The sequence below is a fragment of the Panthera tigris genome, chromosome B1 (assembly GCF_018350195.1).
Source record: "Panthera tigris isolate Pti1 chromosome B1, P.tigris_Pti1_mat1.1, whole genome shotgun sequence".
Classification (NCBI taxonomy): domain Eukaryota; kingdom Metazoa; phylum Chordata; class Mammalia; order Carnivora; family Felidae; genus Panthera; species Panthera tigris.
The window spans coordinates 61,280,671-61,299,750 of NC_056663.1; the positions used below are offsets into that span (position 1 = coordinate 61,280,671).

The 19,080-nt window shown below is 33.7% G+C and overlaps 1 protein-coding gene across 2 annotated transcripts in view; it reads left to right on the forward strand.

Moving 5' to 3' along the window:
• SPOCK3 (SPARC (osteonectin), cwcv and kazal like domains proteoglycan 3) overlaps nt 1-19,080 on the forward strand; it is a 494,478-nt gene that overhangs the window by 295,457 nt on the left and 179,941 nt on the right. For both annotated transcript variants that reach the window (XM_015544275.2, XM_042983659.1), the window contains exon 5: nt 11,751-11,874. In XM_015544275.2, coding sequence (XP_015399761.2) covers nt 11,751-11,874 — 124 coding nt within the window. The remainder of the gene's footprint in view (nt 1-11,750; nt 11,875-19,080) is intronic.

A 19,080-nucleotide genomic window follows, 5' to 3' on the forward strand; every position in this document is an offset into this window, starting at 1 on the left:
CTCTATTTCTGGAAGCATGATCTAACCAAATGAAAAGCAGGAATGTGATTAAGCGAATTGCACATAGGTCAAAATGTTTTGGTGTGGTGACTCCAGAGGATGCTGTGCTTAAATTCAATTTATATATAATCCCAGCGGCAATGGAGATGACTTCTTTGGCTGCCCAGCTGCTTGGTTGCGAATGGTGGGACCCAACAGAAGTTAGAAGTATTTTTAGCATGAAAGGTAGGCTGTAAGTGGCTCATTATCTCCCAAACTCAGAGCTAGAAGAAATAGCAGAAGCAGGGAAGGAGTGGGTATCAGGCACAAGCATGTTTCATACTTGATTAGCTGATGTCATGGGGGCAAAGTAGAGACTCAGAACTAGGAGAGCATAAGGAAGGTGGGGTTAAATGAGAATGATAAGCATATGGATGGCTGTTAGAATTCAATTAATAAGGGGGTGCCTGGTTGGCTGAGTCAAGAGAGCTTGCAACTCTTGTTCTCACTATTGTGAGTCGAGCCCCACGTTGGGTGTAGAGATTACTTAAATAAATAAACTTGTAAAAAAGAATATAATTGATAAATAAAATGTCTAAGTTACAAAAGGAGCATGTGAGATACCGAACAAGTGGTGAAAGTGTGCTTAGGGAGTCAGAAAATATTTTGACATCAAAGGTATGACCTCAAAGTCAGTAGGAAGTTGCCAGGTAAACTCTAAGTTGTCCGTATTACTTTTTGGACCATAGGAAAACCTCACTGAAAGCTATGATCATCTTTTTTTCTCCAAACAAATTCTGAGCTTCATGAATTCAATGACTCTACCCGTCTGGTACCTCCAGATTGTAAAATACTCTCTGGACACATTGTAAGGTATATCCATGAGTAAATCAATAAACAATATTTAGAAGGGTACATAGCTACTATTTATAGGTTAGAGGATGACAAGTTATTGGGTGGGCTAGTGGTAGTGTTGTAATAATGCCTAATTCAGTTCCTAGGGCATGGTAAGTAGCTGTAACTATAAGTAATAATATACATAAAAATGAGTCATTTATGATAACCTTTTCAATGTCATACACATTATTGAGATGCTTCTGGAGGAAAATGTCCTTGTCTGGCATATATTTTAAATTTATTTATTTAGTTTGAGAGAGAGAGAACCAGTGAGCAAGGAGCAGAGAGGGAGAGGGGGACAGAGGATCCAAAGTGAGCTCTGCTGTCAGTGGAGGGCCCGATGGCAGGGCTTGAGCTCACGAAGCAAAGATCATGACCTTGCCAAAGTCAGACGCTTAACCAACTGAGCCACCCAGGCACCCCTTCTCTGACATATCTGATTCTATTCCTTATTACATTAGAAGGGTCAACATATGTTTACTAGTACATGCTTTCAGGACAGGAACTGAATGAAATCTGGTAGAGAGAAAAATACTATGGAATCAACAACTCCAAACTTTCTTTTTAATTTTACTAACTACTTAACTTGAAAAATAAGAGCTAATGTAAGAGCTAATGCATAGTGAAGATTTTATACTCTTAACCTTTCTCTCACCCTATAAATCAGACTCAGGCAAAAAATGGTAGCTTCTTTCTCCTTTCTTATTTCTATAACTTTCCTTTTCTAATGAAGCTTTAAGCATGGAAGAGGTCAGTATCAATGACTTTCATAAAACTGACACATGAAAAAGCTGTTTTCCTTCCCTGAACTTTGAATGAACTTTAGTGACTATTTTCTTAAACAAAATATGGTATTTAATTGTTAAATCTTCTGCAAAAGCCGTCAGTTCAATTTGTTGAAGAATAGCCAAAAAATATTTCCTTGTGTTTAGAAAAACAAAAAGAATCAAAAGAATTTTTTTCTTAATCAAGACACATTTTTGGTGTTGAGTTGTAGAAGTTCTTTATATATTTTGGATATTAACCCCTTATTGGATATGCCATTTGCAAATATCTTCTCCCATTCAGTAAGCTTCCTTTTTGTTTTGTTGATTGTTTCCTTTGCTGTGAAGAAGCTTTCTCTTTTGATATAGTCTCAATAGTATATTTTTGCTTTTGTTTCTCTTGCATTAAGAGACATACCTTGAAAAATGTGGTTATGATCCATGTCAGAGAAATTACTACGTTTGTTTTGTTCTAGGATTTTTATGGTTTTAAGTCTGATATTCAGCTTTCACATCCATTTTGAGTTTATATTTGTGTATTATGTCAGAAGGTGGTCCAGTTGAATTCTTTTGCATTCTTTTATCGGCACCATTTATTGAAAAAAACTTGTCTTTATTGCATATTTTAGCCTCCTTTGATATAGATTAATTGATCATATAAGGGTGGGTTTATGTCTAGGCTGTCTATTCTGTTCCATTGATCTATGTGTCTATTTTTGTGCCAGTACCATACTGTATCGATTACTACAGCTTTGTAGTATTTCTTGAAATCTAGAATTGTGATACCTCCAGCTTCATTCTTCTTTTTCAAGATTTCTTTGGCTTTTTTGCATTTCTTGTAGTTCTAACCAAATTTTAGTATTATTTGGTTTAGGTCTGTGACGAGATGCTGTTGGTATTTTTGATAAGGATTGCATTGAATCTGTAGATTGCTTTGGGTAGTATGGACATTTTAACACTATTAATTCTTCCATTTCATGGGCATAGTATCAAAAACACACGAAATAACATGCATTGGTAGAGTGTGGATTAAAAGGAATCCTTATGCAACGTTGGTAGAAATAGTGTTGCTGTAATAGTATTATATGGTGACAGGTGGCAGCTACTGTGGAAAACAGAATAGCGTTCCTCAAAAAATTATATCATATATAATATGATAAAAATGATAATATGATATCATATGATCCCATATCATATGATATGATCCCATATCATATAATAATATGATAAAAAATATCATATGATCCAGTAATTCCACTACTGGTTATTTAGTCAAGGGTAACAGAAACACTAGTTTGAAATGATATATGCACCTCTATGTTTATTGCACCATTATTTACAATAGACAAGATATGCAGGCAACCTAAGTCTCCATCAATAGATGAATGGATAAGGAAAATGTGGCACATATACACATACATATATATACACATGCATGTACAAATATATAAATCTCAGGAAGAAAAAAGAAGGAAATCTTACCAAATACAGTGGAATATTACACGACCATCAAAAAGGATGAGATCTTGCCTTGTGCAACAACATAGACAGACCTAGAGGGTAGTACGCTAAGGGAATCAAGTTATACTGAGATAGACAATACCATATGATTTCACTCGTATATGGCATCTAAAAGAAAAACAAACGGATAAACAAACAAAGAACAAACAGAGTCTGCCCTATAAATACAAAGAACAAACTGATGGTTGCCAGAAGTCTCTATGATAGTGTTTTATGGTGATAGATGAGCACAGCCTAAAGTATAAACTTGTTTAATCACTATGTTGTACACCTGAAACTAATGTAACATTATGCGCCACCTATTCTTAAATAAAAAATACAAATAAAAAGAACAAAAACTACATATTTTGCTATATACAATACATTTTAAATGATCGAACAGTATTTTCTCACATGTTTTGATAAATGTTGTATTGTGAGTCATTATCTTTTTGTAAAATATTTTTTCTCTTTTTAAGTTGCATATCTGTCACTCTTATTTAAAAAGTGTGAATACATTTTTCCCAAATATAAAATTTCCTTGTTATACAAGAGTCACCCTCTTCTTGTGAACTCCAATCTTCAAACTTTGTTCAGTGCTGACACTATAGAACTACTTGATGTTAAAGTAATAACGTAGTTAATGTTTGAAAGCTTGCTTTATTTATAAAATTTATAATAATTGAAAAAACAAAGGAATTTCTGAATTATTATCTTAACTATATTAAGCTAGACTTAGTAAACATTCTCATGTCTGGAATGAAATTATGCCTGTCGATACAATTTAGATAGAACCAATTCATGTATTAATTCATTAATCTTTGTATTGATTCCCTAAATCAGAATCCTATATATGGTGGTGTGTTATTTATTACTCTGTATAGATTTCAGTTTTAATCAGCCAGATATGTTCTCTAGACAACACTTATTGGTGTAGATCTTTTTTTTTTTTTTAAGTTTGTTTATTTATTTTAAGGGAAAGAGAGAGAGCAGGGGAAGAGGCACAGAGAGAGGGAGAGAGAGAATCCCAAGCAGGCTCCATGACGTTAGCACAGAGCCTGACATGGGCCTCAATCTCAAGAACCACAAGATCATGACCTGAGCCAAAATCGAGAGGAAAGCTTAACCGACTGAGCCACCCAGGCACCCTGATGTAGATCTTTTTTAAGTACAATTTGAAGTAGTTGTCATTTTTCAACTGTTAAGTAAAGCTGATCTAGGAATTTGTGAAATACGGGGTTTTCCATGACTTTTGAAACTTTATATGCACATTATGGAAGGGAAAACATTAGTGACAAAGTAAAAAATTGAACACTTGAAGTTCACATCTGTTAATTACAAGCACTAGAAACTTGAGCAAGATAATTAAGCTCTCCCACCCTCCATTTCTAGCTTCAGAATTTGAAGAAAAACACGTATTGTATATGATTGCTAAAATAATGAATACTGCAGTATATGTATCTAGCATGTATCTAACCTTTAACTTGTGTCAATAGTTGACTAATTCCTTAAATTATGATATTTTATTGGTTTCCAAACAAAAAATAACCAGCGTTTCTTCTAATGAATAAATTTACACATACATGTTAATTAGATAATTGGTTTATTATATATGTTCATGAATTCCCAATCTTTTGAATGTATTTTGCTGACAATAGACTTGTAAACATTTTTAATCCATAATAACTCCCCTAGTGACTAAATCTTACACACTCAAGATCTTTGCAGTTGAATATACCTCTCCATAGTTAAATGGAAAGGGCTTTAGTAATTAAAATAATGTTTGAAATTAATGTGGAAATGGCAAGGATCAAGACCACTACAATCTGAATTTGACATAATCTACATTTTATACATTTTGAACTTTTAGTAATTCAGCCCATTGGGGGCCAGATTGAAAAAGAGCTTATAAGTGTCATTTATAGTTATAGCTATTTTGAACTTTGTCTTTAATAATCGTGAATATGTTCACTGCCTAATAAAAATTATTTACTTGAGAGACTGTCATTCAAATATCATTATAACTTGTCCATGATTCAAATCTTGGAATGATTCCATAGCTTTCAAATAAGGTCAGAGAAACATTCTTTGATAGAAAATTGGCTTCACTAATTGGTTTGTTGTGTTAGTAACATCTATGTTCAATTATACTCGTTATTGTAATAAACCTCACTTAAATTATATTCTACCTAAGTAGCAATATAACTCTGCGAAATTATTTTAAGAGTTGTTCAAAGAAAGTGTGGGACATTATAAATTATCCTTGTCTCTTTAAAGTCTAAATTCTGATGTTTAATTTTATTGCTCTGTAAAAAAAAATATACTTTCTAAATCACTAATTAACTTCATTTTTTGGCAACATTGCTGAATCATATAAGTTGACTTGGAAGTATGGTTCATAGTGAAATTTATTACTACAATCAATTTTTAGAACGTATTCAATTTATGCAATGCATAGTTTTTAAAGATACATTTTATTAATTACTCCTGTCACTGAATTTTGAAATACATGTACAAGTGAGCTTTTTCTATGAATCTTAGTTCTTTGTAAAATATATGGAGTAAGCGAATTTTCTGTTCATATTGCAAAATAAGCTATACCAACTTATTTTTACATAATATCTGTAGTTTAGTAGCCATGGTTAATAATGTTTTCTAAGATAAATAAATGTTTGTTTTGTATTTGTTGAATATATCTTTTTACTTAAAATTAAAATTGATTGCTTATGCCTTGCTTCATTCCTTAAATTACTGCTACACACAGTACAAACATCATAGGATGCGAATAGTTGCAACTACACTTTTAGTAAGTTCTGCATAGGGTTTTCCAGCATTCATGTAACTGTGTTGCCCTAAAAGATAATTTCCTCCACCTTGTTAATACCATTTGCCCTTTTCTAAGACTCATGGCAAAAGAAGTAATAAGACCAGCCTCATTTTTTTGGAGTTATAACCAATAGGGAAAGAATCATAAGTTGTTAGTCAATGACTTAAGAATTGTCGCACAAGTCTGACAGAACTTAAAATAACTGATTGCCCAAAGGAATTGAAATGTTGGGTGTATTAACCAGACAAGAAATACATCACATCCGGCTGCCCTCAGTTGAGGTATTCAAGAGTATCTGTTTTATCAGATTATAATAAAATTGTTTTGTGGAAAAAAGTTAAGTTACTATAAGTGCACATAGAAAGAAGCAAATACACTTAAGAAACTAGGGCATAAATGCTGACGATTCCCCTTCTAAGGTAAATATATAATAAATTGGCATTTATTTTGCTTGCATATTTATGGCCTAAAGAATTGAGAATTTATAATGTATGATGCCAGGCTTAGGGAATACAGAGCTTTAGAAAAATATATAATTATGTATAGTATAAATACGATATATTATGTTTCTTTATGATTATTGATGATGTTTTGTGATACTGTAATACAAGTATTATTTGATTCTTGGCTATACTTTCATAGAAATCGTGCCTCTTTAAACATAGCTGTACTTTATCTTCCCTCTTTCATTAGTTATCCCAAGACTGGACTTCCTCCACACCTTTCATTTGCTACCTTGAAATAGCTGAAGTTTGCAACTTCAGCATTTCTATCTGTCTCTTGGCCTACTCAACATCATCCTTCACACCATAATGATATATTTGTTTCACTTCATAACACTGTCAAGTCCTAAAATCATAACATATGGCCCGTATGCACTGCCTATGCTTCTAATTTTTGAGTGCCTTTGTATAAGTAATTTTATAAAAGATTTATAGACTCATCGAATGCTCAAGATCAAATGATCCATACTGATGAAGCTTAGTATTGTATAAATGAAGAAATTAAGACCCAGGGAGGTCACTGACTTGTCAAGACTGATTAATGACATGGCCGTGTATAAAAATTAAATCAGATTGGAATGAGATTTTTTTTTCTACTAACCATTTTGGTAACATCATCTGGGCTCTTTCGAAAATCAATGGAAATCCTAAAACGTGGACATTGTGTTTAAATTATATGGTTAAAATGTGCAAAATGATTAACTAAACATAAAACCACATAGACTGTGATTGAATAAACAGATGTAGCAGTAATTAACGTTCTAGTTATTAGAGAAATGAAAGACCGCTGAGCTTGCACGGGTAACCGCTGCTTCCAGTCTTACACGAAGACTGGAAGACCAGAGTGAATGGTAACTCAGGAGCACAGGAGACAGTTCAGGTAATAAATAGTTGATAAAATTTAACTGCCTCAGAATAAGTCATGTAAAGGAGCACTAGCAATAGTATAAATTCTTTTTGGTAGTTTAATTTTCCAGCTACTAGCAACACAATAACAGGTGTATTGGTACGAAACTAACCTAGTGCCTGAATGGTGGAATATTTAAGTAAGAAGATTTCAAGAAAAATCCTTGACTTTGTGCATCATAGATTACCGTTTAATTACTTCATTTATTTGGGTTCAAATATACAAGTTTTTGCTCTTTAAGGGGAAGAATTATGGCTATATAGGATGCCATGATAAAGTCAGTAAATAAATTTTTAACTCAAATCTTCAAAAATTGAAGTATATATTTTGGAAAAATAGTTACCGTAAAGGTAGACCTTTAAGACATTTATTTTAGCAGAGTTGCTATTGGAAGAGTAATTTCTAAATAATTTCAGAATTTTGCAGCCAGCTTGAGCTTGCGCTTCATTAATGGGAGCAAATTTTTTTGCCCTACTTGAGAATAGTTCAAAATAATTAACTGCAAGATGCTGGGGGTGACTAATTCAGTTAAATGTCTGGCTCTTGATTTTGGCGCAGTTCATGATCTCAAGGCTTGTGGTTCGAGCCCCCATCCAGGTCTGCACTGACAGCATGGAGCCCGCTCGGGATTTTCTCTTTCCCTCTCTCTGCCCCTCCCCACCTCACAGAATAATATGCCAGTGATGTTTTTGCTTATGCTGGTTTCTTACCTGTCATTCCTCTTGCCACAGTGCCAGACTCTCATGCCAATAACCGGAGCCGGCTCTACCTTTTTCTTAGCCCTTCACTTTGCCCATCTTGGTCTGTACATTGAGTGCCATGATTTTGTCTCTCACTTAGAAACATGATTGTTCTTCCTTAAATAGGACCTTCAAAATATAATTAAAAGTCAAACAAACAAACAAAAGAATCTCCACTTACATGTAATTGTATGATTACATACGACATACACCTCATAGATACCAACTTAAGTCCTAGAAATTTTCGGTTATAACTTCATCTACTTCACGAACTTTCCTAAGAACAAGACAAATATCTTAATAAACAAGACTGTGAGTAATGTGAATTCTGAGGAACATTCCTGATGCCAAACCAAAAAAAATTCTGAATCACATGATATCTTTGATAACATAGAGTCAGGGATGCAAAAATGTCGTTCCTGGTGAACAATGAGTGGAGACACAGCTAGCTGACAGAGTGGGCACTGCTTAGCACGAAAGGGAACCATATATATGTCCTATCGTGAGATGTCGGCAAAGCATTGCCCAACTCCTACCTTTAGAAATAATCAGCATTGCTCAACTCCTAAAGCCTTTATTAACAATGCAGTTTATTTGTCCCTGAGTGTTTCCTCTGTTATATCACTTATTTTCATGTGTAAATCCCTTATTATTTCAATTCTAGATATTTTGATTTTTGAAATAAAGAATTTACATCCCAGAATGTACTGACCCAGAATGACTGGCTGGGTCAGTAGAGTGTGTGATTCTTAATCCCGGGGTAGTGAGTCTGAGCCCCCATTTTGGGTGTAGAAATTACTTAAGCATAAAATAATCATTAAAAAAACCTTTAAAAATGTACATGCCTTATTTTTGTACATCTGGTGATTCCCATTAGTACATTGTTAATTGATTTTTGAATTTGTAGAAATATTTTTTATTCAAATAAGATTCCTAGAAATTCATTTGTATATGTACCTTAATTACAATGTGAATCCATACCTGGAAAACCCCTATTCTATACTGCCCTTTAAAATGTAATTTGTCTTTCTACAGAAAATTAAATAAACAATTAATATTCTTCATGTGTGAGTGACATCAAACAGTTTGAGATGATTTAAGAACACATAAAAACTATAATATTTAGAATTTCAAATTTCAAATTTAGGCTCATGTTTTCTAGACTGTTTTGTTAAATACAAAATTTATTTTATAAAGACGGTCTTATGATGACAAAATGCTAAGGGATTTCTTTTGGATTTAGTGAGTATAGTAAAATTTTCATGATTCCTTGCTCCTTCTCTATGTGTTATGGCATGAATATATTAAACATGAATTCTGGTTAGCTTATCCCATCTAATGCATTTATTTAAAAGTAAGCATAACTAAATACTGGCTTAGGAAATGATAGAGTTTGGCATCAACTCTTACTCAAAATCATGGTGCAAGTGTATGCAATACAATATATAATATTTATAATGTTGATGATACTTGAGCAAATTCTAACCAGGATGAAGTCTAAATAAAAAATATCATTTTTTATGGATGCACATTAGGAATTTGAAAGTGTTTAGTGTTCAGCAATGCTGGCTTTGAAGGAAATAAAGATAACCAAAGTGTGTGTGTGTGTGTGTGTGTGTGTTTTAACCTCCAAACCTATTTTACAAGTCAATTGCAATTTCACTGATTAAGAAGTCATTACAAGAATTTCTAATAAATCTTTAAATTTTTAAAAATATTTTACTTCTCTATATATTTATTCTTTGAATTAAATGTGAAAGATCTCCTAATGAATCATAAAATGTATATTAATAAAACCAAGTCATTAGTATAACAATCTTTTAGTTTCTATAGTTTATTAGGTTTTTTTTTTAAGTTCTCTACGGTATGAATGGAAAATGAGGTGAATTGAAAAGATATAATTTATGTATAGTATATGTATACACACATATGTACATATATCCCAAATCATACAGCTTCTTCTAATAAAATACTTTTTTTTAAACTTTTTTTAATGTTTATTTTTGAGAGAGAGAGAGGGACAGAGCATGGAGAGTAGAGTGGCAGAGAGGGAGATACAGAATCCGAAGCATGCTCCAGGCTCTGAGCTGTCAGCACAGAGCCTGATGCAGGGCTCAAACTTACGAATCACAAGATCATGACCTAAGCCAAAGTCTGATGCCTAAGGAACTGAACCACCCAGGCGCCCCTAATAAAATAATTTTTATTGATTAGGAAACTGAGCGTGGTAATAATGTCTCCTAAAGTATCTGCATGCATTATTTTGTACTTTATTTTGATTATACAATGTGAAAGAACAATGAAAATAGAATATTTCCCCCCCCCCTCTGATCCATTTATGTAGTTTATAAGTCTTAAAGTGGTATAGAGCAATTTTCCAAGTTTTTCAGTTATTGTTTTAATTCCCATTAGAATTTCATGCCAGCTATTTAATCAGTAATAGTAACATGGTTAATTTTCCCATTTTATCTCTTATGAGATGAACTCTGTGGCCAGGCAGAATTTTATGGCAGTCTTTTGGAAAAAAGTGACAAAATTAAAATAAAGAGAAGTGTTTGGAGCTATGATAGCTTCATGAAAAATTTTGAGAGGAGCAAGGTTGTTGGGTGGGGGGAAGAGAGGATAAAAACCTTTTCTCAATGCCCATCCAAATTTTACCAAATTTGAAACACATAGTTTGAACTTCTTTCCCTATAATGGAAACTAGTATCATATTTCTCAATAGTATTTTGGGATTACGTTTGTGTAAGTTTGATTTAATTTGTGAAAACAAGAAAGCAATTGGAAGCAAAATGTTTCTAGTAAAACATCTTTTCTCATCATGATAGACACATGGAATTATTCTCTCTATAAACAATTTTAATGAATAAGAGTGACTACTGATTGACTAAAAGATTTCTAAGTATTAAATATTTTTGCATAAATTCCCTGTTGCTTTGCTTCTTATTTTTAAGCACTTTACCCTCTCTATGTAAATTGTTCACACAAATAGGCAGAGCAATAAGTAGTTTAATCAAAAAGAAAAAACAATTCTATGTGTAGGTAGCAGAAGAGAATGGGTTTTCCCAAGTTATTCTAGATAAAAGCCTAATGGATCTATTTTGAGGTATTTTTACACAATAAAAAGAGGAGTGGCTATCACTAAGCCTACTAATTTGGCATTCTAAATTTTAGTCATTAATGGAAAAGTTCTTTATTGCTTTTTTCTCTCAAAGTAAGCTGCTCTTATTTTCAGGCACTTTGGGTATACCTGGTGAATTAGGTGTTCTTTTTTTGTTACTGTTCTTAATAGAATAGTTCTTTACTGCCAAACAATTTTCTCTTCTGTTTCTGGGATTATGAAAAACACATCACAACTATAAGCTACACACACACATTCTATATGATGATACATAACTATTGTCTACATGTGACTAGCACAATATTTTAAAGGAATACATTCTTATTTATTATGGGAAAATCTTAATATATGACATAGAAGATTATGATGAAGAGTACCATATTAAGTTTACCGATTATAATATATCTTCAGGAGTTGGAATGACAGTGCAGAAAAGGCATGATGCTAATATAAATTTATGTACTTAAAAAATGTACTAAGTGTGGTTATTGTTGCTGTTGTTGTTTTAACAGTGTGAAGGATGCAGGAGTAGGACACAAACAATGGAGGGGTCCCATATCGTCCACCTGCAAGCAGTGCCCAGTGGTCTATACCAACCCAGTGTGTGGTTCAGATGGTCATACCTACTCTTCCCAGGTAAAGGCAATTATAGTCATTTATTATGAAATGTGTAATGTGTATTTATCATTAAGTGAATAAAATTGTTAGTTCTCCCATGTGGTTATCCAAATTATTTATTTATCTTTTAAAAAAGTGCAAATAATCTCATTGGCTTGGAATCTGATTTCATATGTTATTTGTTTCTCTTATATCAGAATTTTTAAAGTTTGAAATACTAAAATTGTGAACATTCTGAACACTCAAATAAAAAAAGCAACATATCCTGGGACACCTGGTTCAATCGGTTGAGTGTCCCACTCTGGGTTTTGGCTCAGGTCTTGATCCCAGGGTGGTGGGATTGACCCTGCATCCGGCACCTCACTAGGTGTGGGGCTCAAGATTCTCTGTCTACCCCCCTCCCCTGCTGGCACTCGCTCTAAAAAAAAAGAAAGAAAAAGAAAAAAAAATAAAATAAAGTAAAGGGAAGGAAAGGAAAGGAAGGGAGGAGAAAGGAAGGGAAAGAAAGGAAAGGAAAGAAAAAAAAGGGAAGAAAAGAAAAAAGAAAAGAAAAAGAAAAGCAACATTTCCTTTGTTGCTACTTTGAAAGAGGTCAGAAATGGAAGCATGTCATATGATAATGTTAAAAAATATTATGATTAGGGGCGCCTGGGTGGCTCAGTCGGTTAAGCGGCCAACTTCGGCTCAGGTCATGATCTCGCGGTCCGTGAGTTTGAGCCCCGCGTCGGGCTCTGTGCTGACAGCTCAAAGCCTGGAGCCTGTTTCAGATTCTGTGTCTCCTTCTCTCTGACCCTCCCCCGTTCATGCTCTGTCTCAAAAATAAATAAACGTTAAAAAAAATTATGATTATAACGACAATAGCAGCTACAATCTGTCATTATCATTAGTTCTTTTATCTTGTTATTTCCTATAGTATTACTTTTAACCCCCCCAAATCCCTTTTAACAAATGAGAAAACTAAAGATCAGAAAGATATGGCAAATTTCACATATTTATTGACATTGGAACCAAGATGTGTTTCCATCTCTGATTCAGTGCCTCTGTTCTCTCTTCTACATTATTCTGCCTCTTGATTTGGTGTCCTGTATTATTTAAATATATAGGAGCTTTTAAGAACTTTACCTAATAAGATACTGATAAATTTTCTTTGATTATGTGACAGAAGAGAATGTAGGCTCACAAGCTCTTACATGAAACTTTGGGGCCAGGTAAATTTATGAATTTAGATTTTTAAAAAAATATTTTTAAAAAGAAAATGTCACATGTTGTATTGTGTCCCCCATGGAACCTTGCCCTATAATTAAACACATTAATATCTCATTAAGAAACTATATGAATATTCACATTAAATAGGATACATGAAAAGTATAAAATAACTTTACCTCAATTCATATCTGAGTTTGCTTATTGTTAAGGGAGCTCCAAAAATTGTTGGCTACCTGAACATTTTGTTTTGTAGATACCTCTTTATGAACCATCCCTTATCATAATATATATGTCTTGACAACTTAAACTTGCATTTATAATCGCTAACCTTAATAATAGCACTGCAGTGTTAAGACGTAATCATTCAGTCAGAAAATACATACATAGTACTTATTTGGTGCTTACTACTGTGTATCTTGGTGAAGGTGCCATGTGCTTATTTGCTGAAGTTTTATAGGTATATAATGCTAGGAGAGAACAGAGAATGGTACTGGTTATCTCAATATGACCTTGATCTTGGTGAATTTAGCGTGGTCCAGAATCTCAGCTTTTCAAGTTAAGAAAATTCATGCTTTCAGCACAAGGGGGAATGAATCTATCTCATACTATGTAATCCTACTTGACAATGTAAATCATTACACCGATTTATTCAATGACAATGAAGGCTGAAGATTATAATATTCAGATTGGTGGGTAGAGCTACATGGCAAGCAAAGTTTAATCTTAATTGTACTTGATGAACATTGATGGTTGAACAAGTTGAATCAAGGAAGAGATTGGAGTTTCTACTGGCATCTAGCTAGGATAAACTTACGTCTCTCTCAACATTAGAAATATATGTGCTGGAGGAACTAGTATGTTTGTGTCCAGGGTGTCCCTAGAGCGTGCTAACATTAATCCACCACCTATTTGTTTGGGACTGTCTTAGGGATGCTCCTAGTAGATGATCAGTTCTATAATTTAGTTTTACAAACCATAAAGTTACAATCATGAATGATGTCTTCCTTTCGAGACCGTAAGGGAGGACTTGCTTGATGATTTTGGATAAACACAATTATATCGCCACTCAAGATAAATATACCTATCATAAGTAGGTTAAGTCACATATGCTTCCAATGCCATAAGGTTTCTCCATTGTTCTTTGTATTGAGCACCCTGTGAAGCCTCAACTTACAAATCATTTTCAGTGACTTTATGAATATTGTTAATAAAACCATTGTAAGTAATCCATTGAATTGTAACCATTCTGAGTGATCCATTGAATTCTAAACTATTGCATTATTATTTTAATATTTATTTGCATATATATCATTCTAAATACATGCCTTGTTGATACAAATGAAGTAAAAAGAATGTGGTTCAAATGAATATGAGCTTTTAATAAACCCTAATCACCATCCTAATTTCTGTTGATTCTAATTTAACTTGGTGATTTTTTGCCTATGGACCACCCATACTAATCTTACAGCAATGAGGCTTGGCTGTATAAAACAATGGAAACTAAATGAAGATCTTATCCCAGTAAGACCTTACATTAAATAATCCTTAATAATAATTTTTGGAAGTTTATTGGATTTGAAATTCAAAATAAGGCCTTCTTTTAATTTTACTTTTCTGTAAGACAAAGCCCAAAGCTGTTTAGGTACTGGATCAAGAACAAAGACCACAGAGGCTAATGCCTTCTTCAAAAATTAATTTTATTATTTCTCAGCATCTACTTATCAAGAGATGAAAACAGAAGATTGGTGCAGGGGTCAAAGGATATTTATTTTGGCTCTTGGATCACTCAATTTTGTCAATACACTAAGCAAATTCTGACAGGGGAGCCTTAAACAGCTTTGGGGTAGTTCATAGGCATTGGAACTCACATTAATTATGTTCTCCAAATTCTAGGGTTAGTATGGACCATGAAGCTCCTTGCTTGAGGTTTCTAATCCATCAGCTAAGTATTTCTGATATGTTAAACACTGGTCATTTCTCTGCATCCTCACCAATATTCTGTTGTTACCTGAGTTTTTTATTTTACTGTTTATTTATTTTTGAGAGAAGCAGAGGCATAGAATGAGTGGGGAAGAGCAGAGAGAGAGAGGGAGATACAAAATCTGAAGCAGGCTCCAGGCTCTGAGCCGTCAGCACACAGCCCAACATAGCTCTAGAACTCATGGGCCACACGATCATGACCTGAGCTGAAGATAGATGCTTAACCAACTGAGCCACCCAGGAGCCCCTGAGTTGTTAATTTTAGCTATTCTTCCAGGTGTGAGGTGGTATCTCATTGTGGTTTTGCTTTGTGTTTCCCTGCTGATGAGTGATTTTTTCATGTGTCTGTTAACCATCTGGATGTCTTCTTTGGAAAGGTGACTGTTCATGTCTTTTGCCCATTTCTTCACTGGTTTTTGGGGTGTTGAGTTTGATAAATTCCTTGCAGATTTTGAACCTTTTATCTGATATGCCATTTGCAAATATCTTCTTCCATTCCATCAGTTGGCTATTAGTTTTGTCGATTATTTCCTTAACTGTGCAGAAGTTGTTGTTTTTTATTTTTTGTTTTTTTTTTTTTTGTTTTTATCTTGATGAGGTCCCAATAGTTCATTTTTGCTTTTGCTTCCCTTGTCAATGAAACGTGTCTAGTAAGAACATGTGGCTGAGGTCAAAGAGATTGTTATCTGTTTTCTCCTCTAGGATTTTGATGGCTTTCTGTCTTACGTTTAGATCTTCCATCCATTTTGAATTTATTTTTGTGTAGAGTGTAAGATAGTGGTCCAGTTTCATTCTTCTGCATGTACAGATTTCCCAACACCATTTGCTGAAGAAACTGTCTTTTTTTCCATTATATATTCTTTCCTGGTTTGTCAAAGATTAGTTAGTCATACATTTTGTCCACTTCTGGGTTTTCTGTTCTGTTCCACTAATCTATATATCTGTTTTTGTGCCAGTACTACTCTGTTTTGATGATTACAGCTTCGGAATACAGCTTAAAGTCCAGAATTGTGATGCCTCCAGCTTTGGTTTTTCCTCAGCATTGCTTTGGCTATTCAGGGTCTTTTCTAGTTCTGTATAAATTTTGGAATTGTTTGCTATAGCTTTGTGAATAATACTGGTGTTATTTTGATAAGGATTACATTGGATATGTAAATTGCTTTGGGTAGTATTGACATTTTAATAACATTTGTTCTTCTAATCCATGAACATTGAATGTTTTTCCATTTTTTTGTGTCTTCTTCAATTTCTTTCATAAAGTTTTGCACTGCTGATGGGAATGCACACTGGTGCAGTCACTCTGGAGAACAGTATGGAGGTTCCTCAAAAAATTAAAAATACAGCTCCCCTTTGACCCAGCAATTGCATAAGAAGGTAGTTATCCAAAGGATACAAAGGCACTGATTTGAAGGGGCACATGCACCCCAATGTTTATAGCAGCACTATTCACAATAGCCAAATTATGGAAAGAGCCCAAATGTCCATCAATGGATGAATGGATAAAGAAGATGTGGTGTGTGTGTGTGTGTGTGTGTGTGTGTGTGTGTGTAATGGAATATTACTCACTGATCAAAAAGAATGAAATTTTGCAATTTGCAACACGTGGATGAACTAGAAGGTATTATGCTAAGTGAAGTAAGTCAGACAAAGATAAATATCATATGATTTCACTCATATATGAAACTTAAAAAACAAAACATGAACATAGGGGAAGGGAAGGAAAAACAAGATAAATACAGAGAGGGAGGCAAACTATAAGACACTCTTAAATGCAGAAAACAAACTGAGGGTTGCTGGAGGGGTGTTGAATGGGGGGATGGGCTAAATGGATGATGGGCATTAAGGAGGGCATTTGTTGGGACCAGCAATGGGTGTTATATGTAAGTGATGAATTGCTAAATTCTACTCCTGAAACCATTACTACACTGTATGTTAACTAGATTGGATTTAAATTAAAAAAAAATAATACTGACAAGAAGCCAGGTACTATCAGCTCAGGATGTGGGACCCTGAGGATGAAAGCCCAGTGCTGCTTTGCTGGTCTTCTTATGATCTTTCTATATTTTGGTTCCCTTGCATATGGCTGTTTGTTTTACGACTACAAATAATATTCCTTCAGATTCTATTTTGGACCCACAATGCTTCCTCATTAACTTCAGCTCAATTTATGGATAGGAAATTATAAATCATGTTTCCACTGTACAACTTAAATGGAGGTGAGGGCATTACAAAGTATAATAGGTGCAAGTTGGGGGATGGGGTGGGAAAGAGGTTATCACAAGGTGGCCAAAGGAAAACTTCAGTCAAACTAGGATATAATTTTAGAAAGTGTATCTCATTACACAGTGTGACCAATTTGGAATAGTTATTTTATTAGAATTCAAGTTCTGAACTTGTCAGCTTGTCTAGAAATCCTCAGCAGAGTATTTTGATAATGTATACACAAAAATACAAAGGAACAGATGAACAATTATGAAAAAAATCAGTTTGCTTGAAAAAATATTGGGACTTTTGTGATTTTTATAAGAAGCATTTTTGTAATACCTGATTTTTTTTCTGTTAAGATGAGTAATTGACGCTTTTTATGTGTGCTTAGTTAAACTTTCATTTTAAAAGAACAAATGTTTTCTGAATTCTTTTAAATTCAGCAATGACAGAAAAATCAAAATATAAGTCTGTTCAAGGTTATTTGAGAGGTAACCATTCCTGAAATTGACACAAAAGATAAAGGTCTTTGTTTCTTTTTTTCAGGCAAAGTCTATTTTGATTGTATCATTTCAGTAAGAACTAGGAATTGTTCTCCCATAAAGCATCTATATTAGACCATGGATATATTTGTAACTGATTTGTATAAATTGGATACTACATTTGCTGAGTAGAAGTCAATAAATAATATTAATGTTTTAGAACTTAGCACGCCCTGAGGACAACACACTGAGTGATTTTGAACTCTTTTCTTTTTTTCATACTTAGTCATACAGTGCTTTGCAATGGGACTTAGTAATGGTGAATTCCTTAGATATATATAAGAAATTGGGTGTGTGTGTATGTGTGTGTTTTGAGGTAAGACAAGTAGAATACTTAACCATTATATACTGGAGCTCCCAACTCTTGCTACAGACATGCTATTTAAATTGGTTTGGGATGGGATCCTGTGAATCTGAATTTGAAAAGCTCCTCAGGGGATTTTTAAGTGTAGGCATAGTTGAGAACCACTGCTTGCATCCTTTCAAATTATTGTTTTTGAATTCTTATTTTTTAATAAACTAGAACAACAATAGCATTAGTGGGGAACCATTTGCTTTTTTACTACAATTTGAGAAAATCCCATTTTGTTTCAACATTCTACTATTATGTCTTCTTTTTCCTTATTTTTTCCGTATTTGAAGTATTCTATTACTTTATCCTTGTAACAGTTACTAATTCTAGTAGCTTTATGTACATTTTGAAAGATAAAATATTTCTTGACACTTCACCATTTGGATGTGTTATATCTGTTAGTATTTAGAATGTAATTGTCCTGTGTACCTTCCTCTGAATACTTTGTCTGAACTAATTTTATGTTGGAAGATCAAAATTCAGAAATACATGTGCACTGTTTCTACTTGAACTGCTTTTCAACATAAGCTAGGTTTTACTTTTGGCTTAGGTATGTCAACTCAATCACGATTACAACTGCATCATATTAACAGAATCATTGACTGGGATAAGCTCTTATGAAATCACTGAACATTGAAGGAAATAATACGACTAAACTTTATCATAAAATTTCAGGTTTGAAAGGAACTCAATAGGACATATAGTACAGGCTTCTACACACAACGCACAGGTGCCTAATAAGATGTGTTCTGTGAGATAAATGTCTATATTCGTGGGGACCTCTAAATGTCAGAAAACCTTTCTTGTCCCTTGTCCATTGATTCGGTTTCCAATAGTCCTTTTTCCTACCCCCTCAGCATATATTGAGGAACAAAATGCAAACTCTTGTATTCAGTTGTTGGGGAAAAAGTGAATTCTTAAATTTTTACTTAAAAAAGA